The sequence below is a fragment of the Girardinichthys multiradiatus genome, chromosome 4 (assembly GCF_021462225.1).
Source record: "Girardinichthys multiradiatus isolate DD_20200921_A chromosome 4, DD_fGirMul_XY1, whole genome shotgun sequence".
NCBI lineage: Eukaryota > Metazoa > Chordata > Actinopteri > Cyprinodontiformes > Goodeidae > Girardinichthys > Girardinichthys multiradiatus.
The window spans coordinates 37,361,118-37,387,954 of record NC_061797.1 but is presented as its reverse complement, the minus strand read 5'-3'; the positions used below and the strand labels follow the sequence as shown (position 1 = coordinate 37,387,954).

At 36.3% G+C, this 26,837-nt stretch overlaps 1 protein-coding gene across 2 annotated transcripts in view; it reads right to left on the bottom strand.

Annotated features, from left to right (window-relative positions):
- Window positions 1-1,890: 1,890 nt before the first annotated feature.
- LOC124867025 (synaptosomal-associated protein 25-A-like) overlaps window positions 1,891-26,837 on the bottom strand; it is a 42,676-nt gene continuing 17,729 nt past the window's right edge. Inside the window, exons 2-8 of one of the 2 annotated variants that reach the window (XM_047363205.1) lie at window positions 24,924-25,030; window positions 23,966-24,007; window positions 18,044-18,092; window positions 11,187-11,304; window positions 4,845-4,964; window positions 3,743-3,887; window positions 1,891-3,144 (exon numbers count right to left, since the gene is read on the bottom strand). In XM_047363205.1, coding sequence (XP_047219161.1) covers window positions 3,076-3,144; window positions 3,743-3,887; window positions 4,845-4,964; window positions 11,187-11,304; window positions 18,044-18,092; window positions 23,966-24,007; window positions 24,924-24,995 — 615 coding nt within the window. In that variant the 5' untranslated portion in view covers window positions 24,996-25,030 and the 3' untranslated portion in view covers window positions 1,891-3,075. Of the gene's footprint in view, window positions 3,145-3,742; window positions 3,888-4,844; window positions 4,965-10,846; window positions 10,965-11,186; window positions 11,305-18,043; window positions 18,093-23,965; window positions 24,008-24,923; window positions 25,031-26,837 lie in introns of both variants that reach the window. The other variant, XM_047363203.1, reaches the window with a different exon arrangement.

Below are 26,837 nucleotides of genomic sequence, written 5' to 3'. Positions count from 1 at the left end.
TTTTAAAGCATCAATTAATTTTTACATTAAACAACAGAATATATATTTTGTTTCTTCTTTTGGGGATAACGTAGAAGATAATGTTCAACCATTTGTATGTACTGTACATACTGATGGCAAGAAGCTTGCAGTAGGACTGGTAATATGTGTAACTAAGTTACAGTACATCATCCCCATGTGTAGGAGAGAGTGTTTCAGAGTTCTTAGTGACGTGGTGAACTCTAATCCACCCTAAGCTCACGGCACCACTGTGGATGTCCATTAGTGTTATGTGCTTCTACTCATCTTTCCTTCTGTGTCTCTGTGTTAGCATTACTTTTACTTTCTTTCGATTTTTCTTTTACATGTGAATTAAGAACAAATCTAACCTCCTCTTCCCGTGGAGTGCTAAACGACTAAACAATAAAAGAGCAAATAAAAGAAGTATTGAACATTTTTCCTAATTAAAATATTTCTAATCGGGCCACTGACATAAAAATGTATACCAGAAGTCGACAGCAACCCAAGTAATCCACACATAGAAGAAGAGAAATGTGGGAAAATGTGGAATAATATAGTCTGCTCCGATGAGGCCAAAGCTGGACCTTTTGGAAGCCATTGCACTCACCGTCCAATAAAAAGACAATTGGGAAGAAACAATAGACAAAGGTTTTATGTAACTTATGTTTCAGGCTTATACTTTTCTTCATAAACAGGTATTTTTTGAAAAATATATTCTTAACCATAATTTCATTGTTGGAAAGCTCAGTTCTGGGAACCCCCCTCCACCACTAGCCAACAACTGACCCGTTTTTCTCCCCCTGTCAGCAGCCATGAATGGAGAAATGTGCTGGGACATTCTTGTTGAGAACCTGAAGATAAAACGAGTGTGGACAATAGTTCCCAAATAATTCAATTCAATTCAATTTAGTTTTATTTATATAGCGCCAATTCACAACACATGTTGTCTCAAGGCACTTCAAAAAAGTCAGGTACATACATTCCAATTAATCCTAACAATTGAACAGTGCAGTCGGAGTTAGCTTTTTATTCAAATTGGATACAAAGTTTTTCTATCTAAGGAAACCCAGCAGATTGCATCCAGTCAGTGACTTGCAACATTCACTCCTCCTGGATGAGCATGTAGAGACAGTGGACAGTCACTGGCGTTGACTTTGCAGCAATCCCTCATACTGAGCATGCATGTAGCGACAGTGGAGAGGAAAAACTCCCTTTTAACAGGAAGAAACCTCCAGCAGAACCAGGCTCAGTGTGAGCGGCCATCTGCCACGACCGACTGGGGGTTTGAGAGAACAGAGCAGAGACACAAAAAGAACACAGAAGCACTGATCCAGAAGTACTTTCTATACACAGCCAAGGAATCTCTTGGTTTTAGAGAAAAAAAGGTGTATCCAACTGATAATCTGTTGAAAGAAATGAAGATCACAGTGTATAGAAAGGACACCTGGATCCTTTTGTGCGGAAAGTTTGTGTGGAAAAATGAGTAAAAATCACAATTAAGGATGTCTTGAAGTTGTAATTAGGAAAAATGGCTTTTCCAGAAAGTATTTAAACCATTTCTTTAAGTCTTTCCAATGCTTATTGTCCATGTCTTTCCAGTTTTTTTATCCATAAGTATTTGTGGAATAATTTGCTTGGATTTCTTTGTCCTTTTCATGACATCTGGTGTGAATTTTATACGACTCCATTCAAAATATTTAAAGTAAGAAAAACATTGACAGGATCAATACTTATTTTACGCACTGTTTGCCCTGTTGCTTATATGCTTTTTTCTACCACAATTGATTCTTCCAACCTATCAGTAGCCATCTTCTTTAGCACTAACCAGTTTGTGGTTTACCCTCCTTGTAGAGGATATCAAAAAATGACAAAAAAGACTGGGTTTGGTCCTAGAGTTTAGATGGTTTTATTGGCATATAACAAGGTACATATTATTTTACAGTGATGATCACATTCTGGAAAGGTAAGGAGACACAAAACAGAGTGGCACTATTGCAACCAGATCTAATCTCCTTCTCTGTGTATGCTACATGATGTAGCATGCTGTCGCCAAATTGGAATATGTTTGCCTGGTTAAATGAATTATTCCATACTTTGACAAACTAAAGGACACCCATAACCCCCCAAAATGTCTATTGCTTTGGTTGAGGAATAGGTTGTCAGTTTATGTGAAGAGCTCGTTGACCCTTCACAAAATCTGCTCAATACTTGGACTCTCTGCCATGGACCTCTGTTACAGCCTAATTAATATTTGCTCCCCGACAATGCTGTGTAAACCAAAAACAAGTGCAACTTTTACTTTTATTATATAAACTGAGCCTTATAATACAAATATGAATATTTGATAGATTCTGATGCAGTAATATATAATTCAAACCTTGTTTTAGCTCTGTGAGTAAAATGTTTGCGGTGTAAAATCTGTGGCATTGTTAAAACACTTTCAATAATAAGGTTGGTAATTCACTGGTATACAGGTCCTGACCAGAAAACATTTCAGGCAATATTCATTTCTACTATGTAACTAGTAAGATTTAAACAGGTTCACATTTATACAGCGTTCAGTGTTTGTTCAGCCTTAGCATGTAGATTAATACCTCCTATCGGATTAATACACAGTGCGTCTTAGGCAGACAATACCAGAATATTGAGATGGGGAAAGGATAATATAGACATAAGGTTTACATACAGTTTATTTTAATACAAAGACTTAAAAAAAAGAAAAATAATGAAGAGAGGATGATGAGTGATCTAAGTCACTGAAGCCATTAAAGATATGTACAGCATGGAGAAGGTTTGGGTGGATGATGCTTAAATGAACTATTTATTAGCAAAATCCAAAGTGTGACATCACGGACAGCATAGTTGGGGACTGGATGGAGTGTTAGGTAGGAGTAGGGCAGAGAGCAGGGGAGTGAAGCAATGTATGATATGTGCATGTGTGCAAACTTCTACCAGTATCACAACAAAAGCATGACTTTGCAGCCCCTGCTGTCGGCATTTGATGTTGGGGGCAGGGCTGGGGTTTGGTTGGTGTCACTGGTGTTTAACAGGGATGAGAGCACTTTAAGGTGCCATTTAGCCACTGCCCAGCATCTTTGTAGCACGCTGGTTGGCCTCATCAATCCTGGTCTTGTTGGAATCAGCCTGAAAGGGAAATGCAGCAGCTATTACAGACCTCAGGATGTGTAGGTAAGAAAACAGTAACAACAGAGGTATGTGTAAGGGTTATTTCAGTGAAGACACCATAAATCAGAATGTAAACAGATCAGATATTTGCTGGCAGCATGTAAATCAGATTTGGTCCATTAGTGTGTCAGAGTAAATCTGCTTGAAATCCGTAGCCTTATGTTAAGCTTGTAATCCATGCTAAATATCATTTAAATATTACACTCTATATTGTATCTTCCTGCATATATTTATTGGTACTAAAGCAATTCTTTTAATTAGTCCAATGCTTTCTAAAACGTTTGACAGCAATATAAATTATTGCTTAATATTATTTCATGTATTAAACAAGCTTAAATTTGTTGCAAAATTTTACTTTATCAGCTCATTTCATAAGAATAGCAATATCCTTATCTTCAGTAATATTTTTCTCTTAAAAGGTTTCCAGAGAAAAGTTTAAACTGAGTTCTTTCAATCAGTTAATTTACTACTAAAATGTAAAACAGTAACAAGTTAAAGGTATTTAATCGTTTTAAAATGACACTTCCTCTCTACAACACTGATCTGAATACAGCACCTTCTCCATGATCCTTTCGATCTGGCGGTTCTGGGTGTCGATCTCCTGGCCCATGTCTAAGGCCATGTGACGCAGGTTGCCAATGATCCCGCCCACCTGTTCCAGGTTCTCCTCCATCTCATTCTCCCGAGCGTCATCTGTTACCCTGCAGGACACAAATTGTTATGGCCTGTTGGACCTGAAACAGGACATACAAGCTGCTAAAAGAAATTGTAAATATTTCTGAAATAAATTAAATTACGGTAGTAGAAATTTAAACAGAAAATTCTGTGTTTTTGCAATATTATAAAGTTGAGTTTTTGCAGTACTTCCTGCCACTGTCTGCTAATGTACTTAAAGGTGGTTTATTCGGAGTATTAACAATCGTTCAGGTTGACCAAAAGTAGGACTTTCTTTGTAAAAGAAAAAAAGAAACTCCTGTGTCATTCTCCTTCCACTTTACAGGTATAAGCTAGTTTGAGTTTAACATCTTAAATCCTTCTCATCAAAACTAAAGTTTGAGATTGTAAAGTGCCTGTTCAGGGTGTACCCCGGCTCTCACCTAATGACCACTGGAGATAGACACCAGCCCACCCATTACCCTACAAGAATAAGCCAATGAATAGACAATGTATGGATGGATCATTATAAGTGACAAAATCTAAAAGATTTCAAGGAGTATGAATACTTTTGCTAGGCTTGGTATCTGCTCTGGAAACATGTACACTCTTCACAGTCAACTGAGTAGCAAGTAGAACAGCAATATTGGAAGGTTTTACCAACCTTTCGACCTTGCATGAGTCATAGAGCAGATGCTACATCAGTAAAAGTAGCCTATATTAGCCTATATTAACAGATTTATAATAATGCAGAAGTTATTTTGGTTGTCTCACTTCTGTTTTCCATGTTCACATAAGCTAGAGCTTTTAAACTAGGTATTTTTATTTTGAGCCAATATAAACAAAAAGTTACACTTCAAATCTCATTTCTAGTTAACTGTTTACTCTAACTTGCAAAGTGCTCCTTTTTCACACAAATAGTAACACAGGTTCAAATCTGTATATCTTAAGTATTATTGTATCTGGAAACAAAACACCTACAAACATTTACAGCATGTGCTAACCTGCGGATGAAGCCCCCACTGATGGCCATCTGTTCACGTTCGTCTACCACTCGAGCCCCTGGCTGGCTGTTCACCACTCCATCCTGGTTCCCTCCCCAGGCCTGGCCCCCACCCTTAATCCTACAGCAGACACATTTCAGTCAGGGCCACTGGAGATGTCATAAAGCTGTCCTGTAAATGTTGATGAACGTGTGGGGTATACATTTGTATACTAGTTAGTAAAAGTGAGTGTGCCCATCTCTATAGGTCAACTAGTTTTGATTGTGTGCACATCCGGAGAGCGAAATGTTGATGTGCATGCATGTTTTTCACTACGAATACATACAAGTACAAACATACATTTATTTAAAATGCAATATGGCATGAAACTAATCATTCTAACAGAAGCAGCATGACAAGCACGTATGATATACAGTAGTTACATGCATTTGCAATATGTTGGTGAATAATTGATCCAACATGCAGATCAATTGAACACAAAAAGCTGAAGTGCTGCTTAAATTAAGAAAGAAATTCAAACACAGAATACACTTAGCACAGAGAAGACAACAAACACACACAAACACAAACATTAAAACCTGTAAAGAGGACATGCAGAGACTTGGTACTCAGTAGGTACAGCATCAGATACAGGCTGTGGCTATTAAAGAAAGCTGAGCTGTTAGATCCATTGTGGCAAAAATACCCACAAAAAGAAAGAAAAATAACAGAACATGATCATTTTGATTGGGAGACTAGCTGTGATTAGCCCTTCATTTCATTTGGATGGATAGATCTATATAATGATACACATAAAGTCAAATTCAATTCAAGCAAGTTCAATTCTTCCTATTTCTTTTATTATCCTTTGAATATCTGGTAGATGTAGGTCTTTGCTGGGGGAAACACTTTCATTAACGTGTTGTTTTTTATTTAATGACACCATATTGCATTGCAGACAGGTGCATCTAAATAAATTAGAATATCATAGAAATGTTTGTAAGCCGTATTAGGTCCATAAAGTAACATTTCTGTACTGATAATCATTTTTATTGGTTTTATGTAATATGTAATATTAAAATTTTCTGAGAAACTGAATTTAGGGTTTTCATTATGTCACAACCCCTCAAATGGGGAGACCCTCTTGCTTGTTAACTTTCCTTCCACTTAACTTTCCATAAACCACTTACCGCTGGAATATATTTACAATTATGTAAGTAAATAAATAAGTTGTGTTTTTGTCAAACACATTTTTAATTCAATAGAGATTAGCATAAAAGGAATATAACACATTTAGGCCCTGATTTTCAAAGATCTTAAATAAGTGGTGCTAAATTGCTTGTACAAAAAGAAAATTGCAAGTTCAATAAGTGGGCATGTTGCATGCAATTTTCAAAGATTGTACATGCAGTGGTTAACTGGTGGAAAAGAGGTGCAGACCACCCTATTTAAATGAGGAAATTGCACGTGCTACTGGCTGTCACTATAGAGAGTGTTGGAGAGAAGAGCAGGTATAAAAGAAAGATGAAGTTTAAAGCCATGGATTTGGAGGTAATAATAATAAGAAATGTAATGATAATAATAATAATAATAATAATAAATAGCATTTGTATAGTATCTCAAAGTGCTACAAAACAACAGTAAAACATTTAAAAACATAAAATACTAAAACCTCCAGTTAAACCATGAAATATTAATTATAAAACCTAAAAATGCTGACAGCTACTCTCAGACTTACATCTAAATACAGCTCTAAACATCTGTACTAACCTCCACCAACACCCCCCATTTTTGAAATGAATCGAATTGAGGGATATGACTCGCTTTTATCAAACTTTGCAAACCAAGGTAGGCCCATAATAATTTAATACAACAAAAATGGGCTTCATACACAGCCATAAAAGAACATTGAGGGGAAAAAAATTTTATAAACTGTCTTGCGCACAAGAAGCGCATAGGACAGTTTTTTAAATTATTTTTTTCCATTTTGACAAATCGCGTTGCGGCTGGTAAAGGATTAAAATTTGCATTTGGGTCATTATCTTATGTTTTGCATATTCATTAAGGCAAACACACTAAAACGTTGGCACCACTGTTCCACGGATTTTACACACGCAGATGAATTTGCACATGGTTTGAAGATGAGCTTTGCCAAAGCAAACAGGTTTGCGTGCGGTTTTGTGCACACAAACCTTTTGAAGATCAGGCCCAAAATGTATATAAATCTAGCTATTTATATTGCAAATTAGCAAATTATGGAAGAATTCAGCATAACTCCAATCACTAGGCTCTGCCAAAGTGCTTTCAGTGTGATGGCATGTGCGAAATATGCATCAACAAGCATTAGTGGTACACATACACCACCTTTTGTGGCTCAAAATCCTTTTGATGGCATGCCTTCACCATGGATGGTGTCAATGACTGTCTGCTATACAACTCTCAATCAGCAGTCATCCCCATTATTATGTAGACCATATTATGACCTTACTTCTGAATCAATAATCCATTTTCATTGCTTTTGGGTAATATGCTAATTTTATGGGAAACTGAATGTTGTTTTTTTTCGTTTTTTTATCAGCTGTAAGCTATAATTAAAATTAAAATGTTCAAAAACACATACTTGGAATCATTGAGTTTGTATTAAATAATGATATCATATGAGTATAACCTTTTGAATTGAATTACTCAAATAAAATATCTTTTGAGATATACTCTGATTCATTGAGCTGCACCCGTAACAGTGTTTGTTAGAGTTGGCAAATCGCACCTATCAGGTGCTCCAGTTAGACTGCTAGTTTGAAGCAAGAATGATCTCTCGTGTTGTTTTGCCCAACGCTTACATATAACACGTCTAGATTAAATGAAACATGTGACTCTACAACCACAGGGTTACATAATAAGTGGGTTATGGAAGAAAGGATCAAAGAGCTATAGAATATACAAGATTTTAAACCAAAACAGTACCAACTGGATGCAGGATAAAGGTGGACCAAATAAAGACAAAGTAAAATGCATGAATCCTGAAAACAAATCCAAAATTAGGTGCTGGATGTTGACAAAGAAACTATAACAACTCCTTCACACTGATCCCTATTATGGTAATCAGGCAGATTAGGTACATGTGCTTTACTGCCAAGATCCAGTTCAGCCCAGTTATGGAGAAAAGGATGATCTGTTGTTAAAATAACCACTGGCGGATTAAATACCAGAATGAAAATGAAACATGTTTATACACAATTAAGAAACAAACAAAAGAAACACATAGAACCATTTGGTAATTAGGTACAATGCAGAACATGTTTTTGTATATTGTTAAAGCACCAAAAAATATTTTCCTACATCCAATTTCCAAGATCTCATGAGGGCACCACATCGTTCACTGGGAAATAACTCGCTGCAAACCAATTAGCAATTAATCACGTATAAAGTTTCTTATAATTGAAATAATAAATACTAGATGTAAAGCGTTACCAGATAAAACAAGAGAAATTTGGTCAAATGGATATACCCAATAATAAATTATTGAAAATAAATCATCAAACATTACCGAAGGCTCTCATATTTCCTTCCCTTTTTGACAGTTACTTGTGTTTTCTATAGCTCTGAGACAGAACATTGTGTACATGTATTTGCCCTCAGGTGTAAAATGCATGACTCAGTGGCTGTACTTTGCCTGTCAAGGACCAGGTGTAAGGGATTCATTTGAGCTTTAAAACAACAGGTAAACCTTAAAAGAGATTTAACATGAATAAAATCGCATTTTGAGTTTAGAAAACATGCATGATGAACCTAACTCATGCATGATGTATTACAATGCAAGAAAATCTTAATGAAGAAGACTGAGACATCCTATGGTCAAAATTTTTAATCTTGAGTCAGAGTTAGGGAGTTAGAGTAAGGTTATTTAAATTGAACAGATCCCTTAACTTAAAGGTTCAGTGTGTACAATATAATAAATCTGGTAGCATAAAATGGACATTTAATCTGTGTTCATAATCCACAACATTAAGTAATTTTTGGTCATCTTTGAAAAGAGTGATTTATTTTGAGAGATTTTGTCTTTAAAGTTTTATGATTATGGCTTACAGCCAATCAAGTTATTTATAGTGAAATATCAGGCTACTGAAAACTATGTCTATGTATTGCACAGTATACACACTCAATATGCTCCTTTTGCATGAATTTCTTCTTCAATGCGACATATCATGAAGGTGATCAGAAGCCCATGTTGCTTTGATAGCAGCCATCTCTTATTGGGTTGGATGTGTCTCGTCTTTCTTGACAATACCTCACAGATCATGTCTGGGGTTTAAGGTCAGGCCAAATGGCTGGCCATTCAACGTGGCCATTAAAACAGTTATTGATACTTTTGGCAGTCTATATAGGGGCCAAGTCCTGCTGGAAAATAAAAACAACATATCTATGTCAACAGATGAAGCATGAAGTGCTATTTTATTTTCTGGTAGACAGCTATGCTGACTTTGGACTTTAGAAAACATAATGGACCAACACCAGAAGATGACATGACTCCACAAATCATTTCTGATTGTTAACATTGTACACTAGAGGTTAAGAACCCCAGATATTGGGCCATTCCACTCGTCCTCCAGCATCTGGTAGTTTGATATCCAAATGTAAATTTAAATTTACATTAATCTGAAAAGAGAACTTTAGACTACTGAGCAAAAGTCAAGTTCATTGTATTCCAATGTAAGACACTTCTGATGTTGTCTCTCAATCAGGAGAGGTTTAAATCAAAGAATGTGACAGTTGTAGCCTTTGTCCCAAATACAACTGGGTGAGATGTTGTGAATCTAACCAAACTCCTCCTCTCAAGGATATTTTTTTTCTTGTGCAACTTTCTGTGCCAGCTTTTTTCTTCCTCCCAACTTTCCATTAATATGTTTGGACACAGCAATCTGTGAACAGCAATATAGACAGCTGGAAAGCTGTGTTCCCATAATTATGTAGGGCATTTTTTTTATTGGTCTTATGTAATATTCCAGTTTTCTTAGAAAGTTAATTTAGGGTTTTCACTAGCTGTAAGCCATAATCATCAGAATAAAAAAAAATAAACAATTGAAATGCATCACTCCGTGTGTAATAACTGTATAAATATGACTTTTTGGACTGAATTATTGAAATTAATGAACCTTTCAAATATAGTCATTTTTTTTAGAGATGAACCTCGTTGCACAAAAAATTCAGGTCAAAAATATATTAGCTTGTCCCAAAATGTAAAAACATATTTGGTTCTGTACAAGAAACCAATGCAATCCAATTGGAATTACAAACATATTGTAAGACTACATATATAACACAGAATCTCATTGTTACCGGATTCTGCACTATTAAATAGTTATAAATAGCTCACGTGAAATTTCTGTAGTCAGGACGTTCTAAATTCTTCACATTGGAGCTTCAATTGTGCTTATTTGTTAAATTAGTTATTTGTTGAATAAAACCAAATCAATTTCGAATAAAAGATTTCTACAAAACATACATTAAATTAATGACGATTGGGGTTTTAAATGGAAAAAAACATATTATATTCACCCGATTTTTTTGTTGTTTGGTTAATACTGTACACAGCACATGACGAGGCATGCTGTGGGGTAGATGTTAGAGTGAAGGATGAACTTAAAGGATTGGTGGGTGCCGTGGTTGAAATCTTTGCTGATGCTGCTACCTGCTGGAAGGGAATCTTTCATCCACTGTGGAATGAAGGGCTTTTAAAGGCAACCACCATGGACTGGTGGGCAAAAGAACATGTGTGCACATGCCAGTAGTATATGCAGTACATGCATAAAATAATCATTTCCTTGATTTTAGTTTTGATTCAAACATGCACACATGCTCGTGCTCATGCCTGTTCAGACAGTGTGTTGTTGTGGCTTCAGGCCTGATTCCTTACAACACAAATTACCATGCTCTACACACCAGAAGCAGGCAGATGGATAGAAAGGCAGGTAGGCAGGCAGGCACTGAAACACATGCAGTCAGGTGACACAGGCAGCACCTACTTGTTACAAGGGCATGAACATAGACCACAGAACTGTCCTATATTGTTCAAATTCTTTTCTGCATCCATCATGTCCTTATTGATTTGGTCCATCCCCTCCTCGATGCGCTCCAGTTGTTCTGATTAGCAACACATTGTCATTTATCCCATCACAAGAACGAAAGCACGTAAGAAAAGAAGAGAGGTGGAAAAAAATGGAGAGGGGAGTAAAGGGGGGGACAAAGGAGAAGAGACAAAAAAAAGACATATACTGTGACAAGAGAGACATCAGACATCACCATCACCACCACCACCACCAGCACTGGACAGGCAAGAGCTCAAGGTTCCTGACCGGTACCTACTTTTTAACACATGGGCATATCAGACCACAGCACTGTCCTATATCTTTTAAATCTTTCTCGGCCTCCTTCAGGTCTGCGTTCACCTTGTTCATGCCCTCCTCCACACGATCAAGTTGTTCTGGTGAGGACAAAGGCATGAGAGCAGTGAAATGAAGCTGACTGGCTTGTGCTGAGTTGGCGCTCTATGCTACAGTGCAAGAGACTAAATGCTGATGGCAAAGCAGGCGGCAAGGTTTGAGAGAACCTCATAGTTATGCCTGTGCGGTGGACAAAGAACTGAATGAACTTAGTTTGCAGTATCTTCTCTCCCTCTCCATGAGACTTTGCCTTTTTGTTGTTCATGATTGCAGCGGCTTTTGTTACCCTTCCTACCTCCATTCCAAAGGACATTTAGATTTTCTCAGAGTATTTCATCTGAGTGGCAGCAGCCGAGTTCCTCATCCAGAACTGCATCTGTGCATAAAGACAGTTATTCTGCCACCTTAACTGCTTCATTACTACTGCTCATCAAACAGCTCAAATAGAAGACAAGAAAGGGAGATGTAATTACAAATTTATGGCCAATTCAATAAGGTAAAGTTTAACAGCTGAAGTGAGTGACATAAAATCTAAAGTATTTAAAAAAACAAAATGAGTAGATTTAAAAGAGCCAGAGCAGACAGAAGCAGTCTGTGTGACTGGTAGAGGTTCTGATATACAATCAAAAGTATTCACACCTCTTTTCCACATCTTGTTCCACTACCGCTACAAACCTTTATGTATTTTAGTGGGATTTGATGTGAAAGGCAAACACAAAGCAGTGCTTTATTGTGAAGTGGAAGAAAAAAACCTTTTACTTTTTTACCCCTTAATGAAAGTCCAGGGGAGTGAATTGCCTTCAGAAGTTACTTAATTAGTAAATATATTCCACCTGTATATAATTTAATCTCTGTATAGCTACAGCTGTTCTGTGAAGGCTTCAGAGGTTTGTTTGAAAATTGTGAACAAACAGCTTGATGAAGACCAATGGACACACAAGACAGGTCAGGGATAACGTTGTGGAGACGGTTTAGGTTATTAAACAATATCCCAAGCTTTAAACATCTCATGGAACACTGTTTAATCCATCATTTAAAAATTGTTAGAGTTTGACACAAGTGCGAAGCTACCAAGACATGATTGTCAAACTAAACTAACAAGCTGGGCAAGGAGAGCATTAATCAGAGAAGAATATACGAGGCCAAATGTTACGCTGCAAGAGCTAAAGAGATCCACATCTCAGGTGGAACAAACTAATGTGATGGCATTAAAAAGGTCAGCCACAAACTTATTATTAAATTGCAATTAATGAAAAATCAACATATTGGGTTCTGTACAACAAACCCATACAAATACTGTAGGCATAAATAATCATTTGTAAGACTACATTTACAGCCATAATTTTTATCATTACAAACTTGTACATTATTAAACATAGCGATGAAAGGTTCACAAGAGATTTCTGTCATCAGAATTTTCTAAATGCAACACAGCGACGATGCAACTATTAGTTATGCGCTTCAATAACTCTTACCTTCATGGAGGAGTGATAAGAAGAAAGATATTGTTGAAAAAAGGTGGAAGGGGTAAAAATTACTTTTTGGCCTAAAAGTGCACTCCACCCTGAACACAACAACCCCAGTGTGAAACATGGTGGTGGCAGTATCATTCTGCAGAGATGCTTTTCTTCAGCAGGGACTGGGAAGCGAGATCATGATCTTTTTACTTCAAAATTGGACACTGCAAAGGTCTGTGACATAAAATCCCAATAAAATACATTGACGTTTCTGGTTGTGACATGACAAACTCTAAAAAAGGTCTAGAGTCATGAATACTTATTTTAGTACCAGGTTGTATATATGCATAGATGAACAACAAATAAAGAAAACATCCTCTGCTTTCTTTAAATCAATAAATGTAACCTGTTATTTAGCCAAAATATTTTCTGCACCTCCTCAGCTGTTTGTAGGTGATCAATATTTTCCTTTAAAACTCTTATTTCAGGTCAAATTTCTCTGTTTGGATGCCATTTATAGGTTACCATCAGTAGTGAGGATCATTTGGTCTTCAACAAAAAACCCAACTGTTGTGATACAGAAAACACAATTTGTTTCCATTTCTGGAGAAAGAAATAATAACTGTCTTCTAACTCAAACCTTTGATGAAGATATTTACTCTGCCAGGGTACCTAAGTTGCATTTTCTTTTAATTTTATCAACTTATTTGATGGAATAAATGCTTTTACAAAGACATGAAAAGCAGGCATATTTGCTTTGTGTAAGTATTGATGTGTTGAGGAGTTTGCTCACACATACTGCTACAAATGAAAAAAAGATGTTCTACTTCTTAAAGAACTTGTTACAGACCTTTAATTCATGGTCAACAGATGAGGAAAATATTTCTGAAGGTAATTATTTATTTGTATTTAATTTACATAGTAAAAAAGCTTTATTTTTGTATTTTAAAAAGCCAATCATAGAATTTACCAGCTTCACATTCCCTTTAAGGTCTGATAATCTCTTCGTCATCTTGATCATCTTCCATCTGATCACCTCTTTCTGCTATCTTTGTTACTCCACTTTCTCTCTTACTCCAGACATAGTTACAGGCAGCAAACCGGGGCTTAATCAGTTTATCCCTAAAGACCTGTATAAAGGTTGCACATTCTGAAATGACTAATAGCAATACTGTCCCAGAGATATTTGTACTGAGCACAGAGTGATAGAGAAATTATTTCACACAGTTTAATCCCCCACATCTTTTTTTTCATGAAGGATTACTAAAACCACACATCCAGAAGGATCTGCAGAGGGAATTCATATTGTCAGACCTTATGGAGTCTTAAGAAAAGAACATTTTCAAATTTTGTCACGATACAACCACAAACTTCAATGTATTTTATTGGGATTTTATGTGATAGACCAACACAAAGTAACAGTAGTAGTAACTTTTCATACAGACAAGGAAAAACAAAGATTTAAACATTTTTCTCATAAATAAAATCTGAAAGTGTGGTGTGCATTTGCATTTAACTCCCTTGATTAAATACTTAGAACCACCTTTTGTTGCAGTTGCAGTTTCAAAGCGTTTTCACTGTACAGTTTCCGAAGCCTAGTCAGATTGAATAAGGGGAGTGTGTCAATATTAAGTTATATGTCTTGCCACAGATTTGCAATTAGATTTAAGTCTGCAAACTGATTGGGCTATTCTAACAAATTAATACATGCTGATCTGAAATATTGTAGTTTTGATAATATTTTTAGGATCTCAATCAGGTTTTCTTCCAGCATTGCCCTGTATTTAGCTCCATCCATCTTCCCATAAATCCATAAACTCTAACCAGTTTTCTTTCTTTACTGAAGAATCTCCCCACAGCATGGCGCTGCCACCACTGTCTTTTACAGTAAATGTGGTGTGCCACACATAGCATTTTATATATATTCCAAAAGGTTTAATTGAGGTCTTATTTGACTAGAGCACCTTCTTTCAAATGTTTGCTGTATCACCTACATGGTTTGACGCGAACTGCAAATAGGACGTCTTTAGGTTTTCTTTCAAACATTCTTCATTATAAGCCTGCCTAATAGTGGTGTTGACATATTCCCTCCTCCTGAACTATCAAACTCTGCATCTCCTCCAAAGTTCCCATGAACGTTTTGGGTGCTTCTGTTATTAATGCTCTCTTTTAAGTGATTGATTGAACAGTGCAGCGTCAGGTGTTCAAATCTTGAGGTCTGTCTGATGTGTGCCTTGGTCTTTATGATGCTGTTCGTTCACTAATGTTCTCTAACAAACTTGAGGCCTTCACAAAACAGCTGTACACATAATTAACTTAAATTACACACAGTTGGGCTTTATTTACTAATTAGGTGAAATCTAGATGTAGTTGGAGTATTAAAAATAAAGGAGAGGTGATTACAAATGTACACCACACTGAACAGATTTAATTTGTACAAAAAAAGTAAATCAGGGTTTTCTTTTCCTTCCATATGAACAATTGTTCCCTACTTTCACATTTAATCCAGTAAAACAGGTTGAGGTTTGTGACTATAATGTAATGAAATGTGAAAATCAAGGTTGTGAATACTTTTGCTAGGTACAAAACATTGCGAAGAGTACAATAGATTTGTAAAAAAAAACGAAGCCTGAAAACACACCCATGTGGCAAAATCGTGAACTTGCTAATAGTCAGTTGACCGTGTCCAATCAGAGGTGGTTAAGTGGTCAGAAATCTTAAGAGTACCATTACTTCAACAATAAATCTATATCTCATCCTCACATAGAAAAACAAATAAAACAGTCAAGACAGACAATGGGTAGTTTTTAAATTAATAAGACGTGTTATCCTGTGTTAACGACTACATTTTATGAATGGAGCTGTTTTTATCGGACATCATAATTTGGGGTTTTAGAGAAAACTCTACTAAAGTTTGGAGTTGCCTAATAAAATGTTACAAGCTGCTCTGTAAGTCAGAACTATAATCCATCAACCATCACTCTTGTTCAAATGTAGGTCAACATGCATGTACGAGCCAAGCATGGAGGGGCTCATTAACATCTGTGACACCTCCACCACAGGTAACAGATGACTGGAAGGAGTGACATATCTCCTCCTATGTGTGAGCTTTGTGTGTGCATGCACCCTTGTGTGTTAAGGGCAGAGGGATTAGTCACATCCCGGTTTAAAGCCAAACAAGACTGTTCTAATAATGACACACTTGGCAAGCTTTTACAAGCTTTTTCTCTGTCACAGGAAGTAAATAATGGGCCAAATCAGACAGAACCTCTGTCAGAACAGCTTCTGTCAAACAGGAAAGATTGGGAAGAATAACATCATTATTGCAGACACAGTAACATCAAGATTAAAACAGAGAGGAAAAGAGCAGAGGTCTAAAAAACGCAAACAAAGACCAAAAACAGCATGAAGTAAAGAAAGAATCGGGAAGATAGATTAAGAGAGAGATAGGGATCAGGTATAGGGGACATTAGCTTGGAGGCGGAGGAAATTAACTCTGAGAATTGATTGGTGTCCTGTGATAACAGCAGTTAGCTGTGCACTGTGGCAGCAGTTTCTCCGAGAGTCAGGAAAACAGAGAGAGGAGGATAACAGGCTATCTGTTGCTTTGACTTGCCAATATAGGCTGCTCTATTAGGCACACAGCAAAGCACCCTGCAAACATAAATGACTATGGAGTTATATTTTATATATTAGTATGACTTGAATTGTGGGTGCCAATAAAACCCTGGAAATTTCACCATGGGTATAAATAGTCAAAATGTTTGTTTTTCTTTTTAACGCTTTGAACACCCATGTGATCACTCCAAAGTTAAATCAGTTTCCAAGTGTTCATCTCACCGTCATCAAACCTTTGTCCTCTGTTGCGTCTGTTGTTTTGTTTTTAAATAAAACAGGGGTTGCATTGGTTAATAGTAACCTCCTGTAAAACAGCCACAGTTAATAGTAACATCTTTCTTCTCATAGCCAAAATGTTTCTTTTTAATTCTTGACAAAAATATCTTGCATTTGAGATGCGTGCTGAAAGCATGAAATCTACTCTGGATGGAGGTTTAGGGACGTCATTCTGTTGGAAGGTGAACCTTCGCCCCATCAGCTCTAAGCAGCTTTAACCAGCTATAGTATCTCTTCTGAGGAGTAGGTTGTGGTTGTTCTGTGACCAAAAACAGTTCAGGGGGTATGAATACTGTTGCAAATACCTCTATGCTTAACCATTTTTCACAACAGTTTTGCTGTGTTTGTTTAGCTTATTTATGTGTGTTTTTGTCATTGTTAAACTACTTAACAGTGATTTATGAATCTATCCAGCAAGAAAGGAAGCATTAAAGAGCATCTAATCTCAATATCTACCAGAACTAAAGTCCAGTTTTGTTTTTTAACCTTTTTTGGATTTACCATGTCTTGAATGACTGAGAATCTTTAGGTACTTTGTTCAATTGAAATTAAAAACGCCTTTATTTTGGCTAATTAGGTGCTTAGAATTTAAAGAATTTGGGAGAGAAGAGGGCAAAACAGAATGTATAAGACCCCCACCCAAAAAAACTACAACGGTCAAACAAGGGCAGTGCAATAGAATAAATGTGTCTGTAAATTCTGTGTAAAAATATATTTCATTTTTTGCTATAATCATGAGATAATTATCGGTTAACAAGCTGGCCCATTTGTGCTCCATAGTAAATGGATGATTGAGCAACTGGCACATCACATTCAATAATGGATAGATCTCTACATGCTCATTTATTTGAACAGTTTGGATGTTAAAACAGCTGGTGCAGCTTAACTCTGATAGTTCCAATTAGTTTTTGACCTTAAATAGACAAATTTAGAAAATCTGATCTTTAGTAATGCAAGAGTTAAAATCCGTACAGGGGAAGGTGGTATTTTCCCTGAAATGGGTGAAGTTCCAACAACTCTGATCCTCGACGTTAGGTGTACCATGGCCTTGCTAAAAACACAAGAGGTTCCCAAACATGGCATATGTAAAAATCTTAGATGTAGCAAATCTAACTCTATGGCTTAAAACTACAGAATGCATTGCATATAGGGCTGTGATCGATTTACTAAATATCTGCTTGAGTGTAGAATGAGGCAAAGCAGAGAACTAGCTCCACAGCAACATACAGTATAATCTTGTTAGCCATATTAGGGCAGACTCTGGTTAATGTTAGTTTTCCAGATAATGACTGAAGAAGAAATAAAATGAATCAAATGTGTCTCATATTCTATTTTTTAGGACATACTGTATACCCAGTAAGAGCGAATCAGGAGCAGGGAAGACTGGATCAAAATTGCAGTGTTCAGCAATCTCTCCTTCTGAACTTACCTCCCTGCTCATCCAACATGACCAAAGTCCTGATGCCGGCATCTTTACTCTAACAGATGGAGAAATGAAGAGAGGGTAGCAAGGAAAAGAGAGAAAGGGAGAAAGAGGAATACAAACGAAAGATGAGTAAAGGCCAACAAAGCAGAATAGAGCTGAACTATCAGCAAAAGCTGCTCAAATTACGATTTGAAATCGCTTTTATAAAGCTGATCTCGCAGAAACAGCTTGATTTAAAAAAATGCTGAAATTGTAACTTTCAAAAATGTTTAGGCCCATCTTATGTGTAGTCTAAAGGTAATTACATTTTATAAAGTGATCAATTTACTTTTATTTAGATTCAGTATGTTTGAGAATGTGTAATTGTCGGGGAGATGTTTGCTATATCTTCCTGTGAGGATAGGGACATGTGATTGCTATTTGGTTTGATGTGATATTTTGTTGGGATTTTTGTATTGGATAAGCCTTTCCAATAAACAGATCTTACTTTGAAAATTAGGAGTAATTTATGATTTTTGGAATTTTACATCTGAATGAAAAACGTTCATTTGTTGGGATCCTCAAGGCTGTGTTCTTTAGTCCCTTTTATTTAACATCAGTATAATCTACCAAAATCATATTATGGAGATTAGGACATATCTTACATATACTCTAATGACACAAAACTTTATATTGTTATTTCCCCACATGACCACAGTTATTAGAGTGCGTTTACAATGCACTCAAATCATTAGACATAACTAAATCAGACTACTGTTATCTCAAACATATTGCCAGAATAAAGAGACCTGTGCATGCTTATGTTTTCAAAAGTGCAGAATATTGTAATATTGTCATCAAAAATGCTGCTGCTGTTGGTTCTGACCAAGACCAGGAAAATGGGTCCTATCCCATGAGTCCTTATATGACTGCTCTGGATACCCTTTTGTAAAAAGATTGATTTTAAAATCATATCAATGGTCTATAAAGCTCCAAGTTGGTCCAAGTTGCTTTCACCAAATATAATTTAAGCTGATCACAAAGCTTTAGAACAAGCTTGTCTTGTTGTAGGCTAGATCTTGCATTTTCCTGCACAGATTCTTGGGATAAACTTCATCATCAAAAGGCATGTGCCATATTTGTTTCATTCCCAGAGATTCAAATAACTCGCTCTGATAATAAAACATTCTGGTATGACTTAGAAAGCTAGCACACACTCTGACACATTATAATGAACACATGTACCCACAACATGCCCGTGCTGCTGTTTTGCTCAACAGGAGCTTCATCATCTAATAACACACTTCAATGAGCATTCAATAACCAGGTTAGCCACAGTGTATATAACTAAACAACAGTTTTGCACTCTCCAGGGTTCTGTCTCATGACAGATATTAAAGTCCTGAGGCCATTCTGTTCATGCATGAGTTAATTTTGATCAAACTGTGCAATGACCTTAAAACAGTCACAGTTATCACACAGGCATAGGCATGTCTCGTATATTAGCACACAAACTGACTGGAAAGAATGTCTCCCAATGGCCTCAGAATTTAATGAGTGAAAATAAGTATTGGTTGTGGTAACAGATTTTTATTTCAGGAAGACTGAAAATGTAATTTAAAAAATAAATTTTTTGAGTGCACTGTGATCAAATTAATCTTTGTGGATGTTCCGCAACGCAAAAATTTGCAGGTCAATAATTTTAGAGGAGAGAGGTGCTTGTTTATCCAAAGGGAATCATGGGAAATCACAGACAGTTTGAGATTTCAAGACTACAGGACAGGATATCTGACTACGCCAGCTGGCATAGTCCAAGGTGACATCACTCTTTAACGTACAGTCAGTAAAAATCACACACACACACACACACACACGCACACACACACATATACACATTGAGGTCTTTTCACACCTTACAGCAAGTCACCTGGCCTTGTTAAGCAATTTCCCTCAAATAACTGCCTAAGAACATAAACACAAAAGGTGCTTTTTATGCTGTTTTTAGAGATTATTTTTTCTTTGCTTCTCATTTCAGTGCTTGACCTACAGCAGACATACATATCTTCTAGAAAACACCATTGCACTGAAAACCGAATTTTTTTATTAAATCAATCTTGATTTTTCTTCTTTCAGTCTCTATAATTTAGTCTTGACCGAGACCAGTAACATACCTTGAGATGACTAGGAGATTGATAACATTAAGGATGATGTGTGGCCCTGAGCTAGTGCAAATTTGGTTTCCCAACCTAGTCAAATTTATTTTACAAATTGATTGATAGCTAGGTAGGCCTATACATCAGCAGGTACTAACATGGTAAGTTCAAGGCCAAGTGACCAGCACCCTTTCCTGAAATGTCTTGATCCATCCGAAAAATGGCCAAAATGTTACAGTAACAATCCCAAGCCCGCTTCTTGCCCGTAGATGTAATGCATTTACAGAAATACACCAAAAACAAGAAACAAGGAGGGATGGAGCATGCACTAAACATTTCCATCCTTACATCTGATCTATGATGTCATCATTTCATTGCTTGTTGGTTATCTTCACGAAAATCCAACAAATTAAAACCAACAGATTTAGCTTCATAAACGCTATTTAAAAAATTTAAGAAACATTTGGGGCCCCAATTCAATTCAATTCAATTCAATTCAAAATACTTTATTCATCCCAAAGGGAAATTAAATGCACCAAGCTAAGCTGAATTTTAAGGACATCTTTAGAATAAATCCTTTCAGAAATATTTCAAAACAATAATATTTATGGCTGTTCTGACTTTAAGAAAAGCAGGCCCAAGGAAGCTTGATATCCTTAGATACCTTTCAGTCTTTTACACCTTTCACTCTATCTTTCATGCTTCCCTCATTTTATTCCCAGCCTCTCTGGGGTGCACCTCAGTCTTATTTTCAATGTTAATTTCCATCTTACACCCGGTTCCTCACATTTTATCCCAAGCCACAATCCAGTATTTTTCATTTGTAGTCACTGCAGTCCTGGGGTGAAGATAACAGGCTTTATAAAGACTTTAGAAAAAACACATTTTAATCGAAAAAAAAAAAAACTCATCTTCACAGCACTATTTTTCACACTTTTGGAGGACAACTTTTTTGCTAAAAAAAACATCCTTTAGATCAGACTTCTGACGTTGGATTCGGTAAAAAATTAAAGAAGAAAAAGAAAGAGAAGTTGCACAAAAATGCACATTTACCTCCAGATAGTATCCTGATGCTCCTATTTGTCATTGCTTACTACACTACACTGATTAAAGTATATAAAGCTAGAGAATACATGCACTTATGCATATATTATGTATATACACTTATGTTAACTAAATATCTATGTATTTCACATTAAAAAGTATATCGTTTCATCCAACAGCTTAGAACACGAAATGTAAACAATCAATCTCAATCTTCTCAAATCTCAATACCCCATCAAAACAAGAGCCAAACAAACGTCTCTTCCCACATGAGAAGCCATCTTGGTTCAAAGGTTACAAAATCCACTTTCCAGCACTCGTGGAGCTTACAAACATATTAATCTTCTCATGACATAAAGTGTGCTGAGCTTCGAGCAGAAAACCCACAGATAAATGCAATCCATTACATGCATCTACCAACGAGTTCAACCTTAAAGTTTGGTAAAGGATTGGAGGAAACCCAGGAAGCTGTTGCTGTTCTTTCCATTAACTGCACAAAATTCCTCCCAGCTATTTTTTCCACAGAATTCTTATGTCCTCTTAACTGGGGCTAACGCTATAAAATTTATAATAATTAGAAAACACCTAACTGACCAACAAATGTAGTGTGATCCTGGAAGCAGAAATTATAAATTTACTGAGTTATGTAACTCTGAAATAGATGCCCCTATAAACATCTTGAACTTTGCAGCAAGTTGACAAATTTTCAATATAAATATATTAGAGACAAATAACACAATAAATAACAACAAACAGGACACTTTAAGTTTTGCAGAGAAAGCACTGAACAGTTGAGAAAATTCATCATTTAAAATAAGTTTAGCAGGACTCCAACAAGCATTGAGATTCAGATTCTAATATTTCCAAGATATTTCATTTAGAGTTTTGATTAGACCTAAACAAACAGATCAGAGATGAGAAACAGGAACGTGTGCTTTCACTGCTCAAATCACTTGCCAACTTATTCAATTAGCATAAGCTTCACTATAAGCCCTCTGAGCAGCGGTCACAGTGTACCAGCAGGTGCTTAAGGGTCTCCTAGAGTATCTTGCATGTGGGAATCCATAAGCAGAATCGCTTTGAGACAGATGTATAAAATACTGACTCTGTGTTTGCTTCACTGGTGCTGTAAACTCAAATTGCTCACCAGTTTGTTTATCAACACTAAGAAACAACAGTAACTTGCTAGCTACTTTCTGGAAGTTTCAGAAAAGAATCTGAGAACCAGAAAGGTACCAGGAAAATTACCCTCTTTATTATTGTGAGCAAAGTGTACCAGAGTCAAATTCCTTGTTTGTCTGTACAAACTTGGCAATAAAGTTAATTTTGATTCGGATTCTGAAATTACAGGAATGTAACCAGTAAGCCATCAATATTTTGTGAAAGTATCTGGTAAGTTTCAGAAAGTACCTAAAAGGTTCTGGAATGTAACTACTATGATCAGGGAAGGTACCTGGTAAGTTCCAAAAAAGTAACCAGTAAGTTCCATTAAAATTCCTACAAGGTCGCTGGTAAATTCTGGTAAGGGACCTCTAATTTCTAAAAAGTATCTGGTGAGTTCAGGAAAAGTAACCAATTAGTAACTGGAGAGTACCTAGTAAGTTCTAAGTTGTTCATGAGTTCTATTAAAGTTCCAGAATAGTACCTCATAACATCTGATAGTAATTGCTAAGGTTTGGGAAAATTTGTATTATGTAGAGAAAAATTCTTTATTGTTATTATTATTATTATTATACAAATTTCATAGCTCTTCATTTTGTTCAAAATGGGCATGTTGCTGATGTTGACATAACCAACAATTTTAACAAAATAGAACCGAAACAAGGTTAAATGACTAAAAAAATGTTTTCTCATTGTCAGTGTATACTTTCAGTATTGCCTTTAGACAAATGAGATTTATGTACGCTTTGAAAGTGAATCAAATTAGACGAGTGATACCCTGAAGAGTATTGGGATACTTATGATGTTCTTATATTATCAACTTACTCTTAAAGTATGAGATCAACTGGATCTGGTACTTATATAAAACTTTTAACCTGCAAAGAAGTGAGACAAAAACAGAATGTTCTTCACTGCCTGATTAATGTATTTAGCCGTATATTGCAAATATTCACAAATTTTTAGACACATAAAAAAATTGGTTCAATGTGTGTTAGGTATTATTTAGTCAACTCAGAGGTAAGAACGATACAGAGTCAGTTTTACTTGTGACAAGGGTAGCCCACTTTGCGGTGCAACTACAAAGTTTTTGACACCCTAACTCTTTATTTATATACACAGTTCAACAGACAGTTCAGACAGGGTGTATGTGTGTGTGTGTGTGTGTGGCTGGTAGGAGGCTGGTTCTCTTGGGAAATAGATAACGGTGATTTCACACACAGGAGGGAGGACTACACTCAGAGACAAGCTGCATACCAAAGAGCAGACTGCAGGTGCATTACAGCACAACGTTTTTACATGAGTGATAACAAGTCCTCGCACCCATCCAACAATGTGAAAGCTTTTTGTTGCAATGTTTGCTGAATTGCAGATTACAAATAAAAATTTGGTGTTCAAAAAATGCTCAAGTTCTTTTTATTTATTAACTTAAACTAAAAAACGATGTAATATGTACAGATGAGGTATGGGGGAAATTAAATATTATAGGACATTAAAACATTTGCCAAAGATAGAGATAAAAATGTCACAACGGATCATTATCTGATTCTTTTGCAAGTGTTAACAAAACACGTTGAATGATTGGACTCACGTCCTCGACCAGAGACAGCATACGGCGAGTACTGTCCAGGGACTGCAAACAGAGAAAACAAATGAGGTGAGAGTGTACAAAAAGCGGATACAGATATGCAGTGCAGGTTAAGCAATAAATATCTCAAGGACATGTTAGTGACAGTCCTTGGAAAACAAATGCCTTAAGAATCATTGGTAATAAGCTGGAGAACAGAAAACAAATTACTTAGATGGATATCCTGTATTGCTATTAACACGGGTTATTCTTCGTTTTTCGTCTCATGTATTGTGTGATTTCTACGTTTTTCTTTACTAATCCTTTAGAATCCTACCAAAATTTAATCATTTATTGAACTTTAATATGTGGCATTTTGAGTCCTGTTTCCTCTTTTCCTTCAAAAATTTCTCATGTCTAGCTTATCCTCCTCTGCCTCTCTAACTTTTAAACCGTTTGCTCCATCCATGACCGCCTCTTGGCCCTACATTATCTACTCATGAATGTTTAATAAGGCCATTTGAGCCGTCCTATTATTCTGTTGCATTGAATTATCTGTTCTTCCTGAGCTCCTTTCAACTCTTTAAAGAGGCCAAAGTTCTTTCTATCCCACCTACAAAGATTTACAGTCGTGACGACAAAATACTTTCAGAACCAAATGCTGAAACAAGGAACTGTTGAGTTATTAGAGGGACTGTGTCTGAGTCTGGGAGCTTTGGTAGTACATTTTTGTGTCCTTACAAGAACAGGTCATTTTGAAATGTCAAATTATAATTGGCAGGTGACAAAGCAATGCTCTTTTCAGTACAGATCACATTTAGCCTCCCATTCTGTCTGCTGTCTATGCTCTTCTTCCAGTGTGTTACAAGTTCATTTTGCTTTATTAGCTCTACTAAATCACATCTTCTTATGTATATTGTCAAAAAATAAATTAAAAAACTAATTTCTATCCTGAAATAACTCTGCAAATGTATGTCTTCACCTCATCAGTGATCTGCTCTGCACGTGTCTGCAGGTCGGCCAGCTCGTTGCGCATGTCCACTTCGTCTGCCATGATGACTCTTGAACTTCACTTCAGTCAAGAAAAAACTGGAGAGAAACACAGAAAACAAGAAAGGTTGCTATTATGACCAGTACATCACTGCTTTTCAGGAAGGGTAGACAATTTGTTTTGTATTGACCTGCTGTTGATCAATTTATATTTATTTTTCTCTCTTTAATGGGTTTCTTAATTACCACTGCCTTGTTTAGTTAGTAGTTGCATTGTCTGGTTCTTTGGGTTTACCTGTCACATGATTGTCTATATTGTTTCCATTGATTTTATACAGCTGCCATTTCTCCTCCCAGCACTAAAGACATTCTAGCACTGAAAATACCAAACACTGAAAAAATGGTGATTTAGGTGATTTATCTTTTTTTCTGCAAAGAGTAGTAGAGCACCTTTAAACAGGTCAAGACTGCAGGTAGGCTAGTTTGGCACTACTGCTACTCCAGCCAATCATTAGAGAGACCAGCGCTCTTTTATTATAAATCTCTCCTGTCCTTTCTTCTGTGATCAGTGACTTATATATGAGATGTCCCGAGAACACAGAGACATACCATCACAACGCCTGGATAAACATAACATCTGGAAACCCACCCTATATTTGGTCGTGACACATTTTGTTTGTTCTTCCACCAAAAGATTGGGAATACTCATTATGAGCATAAGACATGCTCCCAGTGGGTAATCTATCCAAACACACAACAGTAATATCCATCTCTGGGTCCAAATACTTTATTCTCTAAGCACAGTGGTGTTTAATATGTAGTTGTGTATTTTCAGGGTTTTGTAGAAACATTTGTACTCCATTCATTTTTTACATTTTGTAACATTAGAGCCATAAACTTTAACATGTTTTATTGTGTTTTTATGTGACAGATTATCATGAAATAATGCATAATTTTGAAGCAGATACAAAATAATAGATGGCTTTTAAAAACAGATTACAGATTACAATAAAAGTCTGAAATATGTGTCTTACATTTTTGTTTAGACCCTGAATTGGCATTTTGTGGGACCACATACAGCTGTGCATTTTCTCAAACAACTATGCCCAGCTAGAAGAAAATTTTTGCCTTTCATTTAGCTTCATCCATCTTCCATTTACTCTGAACAGCTTCCCTGCCACTGTTAAGGAAAAGTATCCCCATATCATGATACTTCTACCACCATGATACTACTAGGGAATAGTCGGTTCAGGGTAATGTAGCGTTTACACTGTGAAGCTGAATTATAACTATTTCAAATTCAGATATGGTTTGTAACAGTCAAAAATATTTAATACATGAATACTCATACATGTGTCCCAAACTGCAGATAATATTTCTTCTTTCCTTCAACAATGGCTTTCTGCTTGCCACTCTTAGTGGAGTGCACAACTACTATTTGTCCTGTTGACAGATTCTCCCACTGGAACTGCAAATCTCTACAGCTCCTCCAGACTTACCACAATGAACTCAGGTTACATACTCAGTTTGAGTAGGTTTACAAGTGGGGCTATACGCTTTTCATTTTTCGATGCTGGGTTGAAAAGTGCTCCATGAGTCGTTAAAATATTAGCATATTGTTTTATAACCTAAACCTGCTTTGAACTTCTTCACATCTTTTCCCTGATGACAAAATGTGAAAAAGCTCAAGGGTTATGAATACTTTTGCAAGTCACTGTACCATTGATTAAGGTTCCCCAAAGCAGTTACTGGTGTTGTTATATCAACTTATGATAAATGACAGTTCTTATTGTTAAGGGTTGAGCAAAATAGCCTTTAACCCTCTGAAACTCCCCCTGAACTTGAAACATTGACGAAATTTCCAAATCTCCTCCAATCATTCTTTAAAGAAATTCTAATTACCATA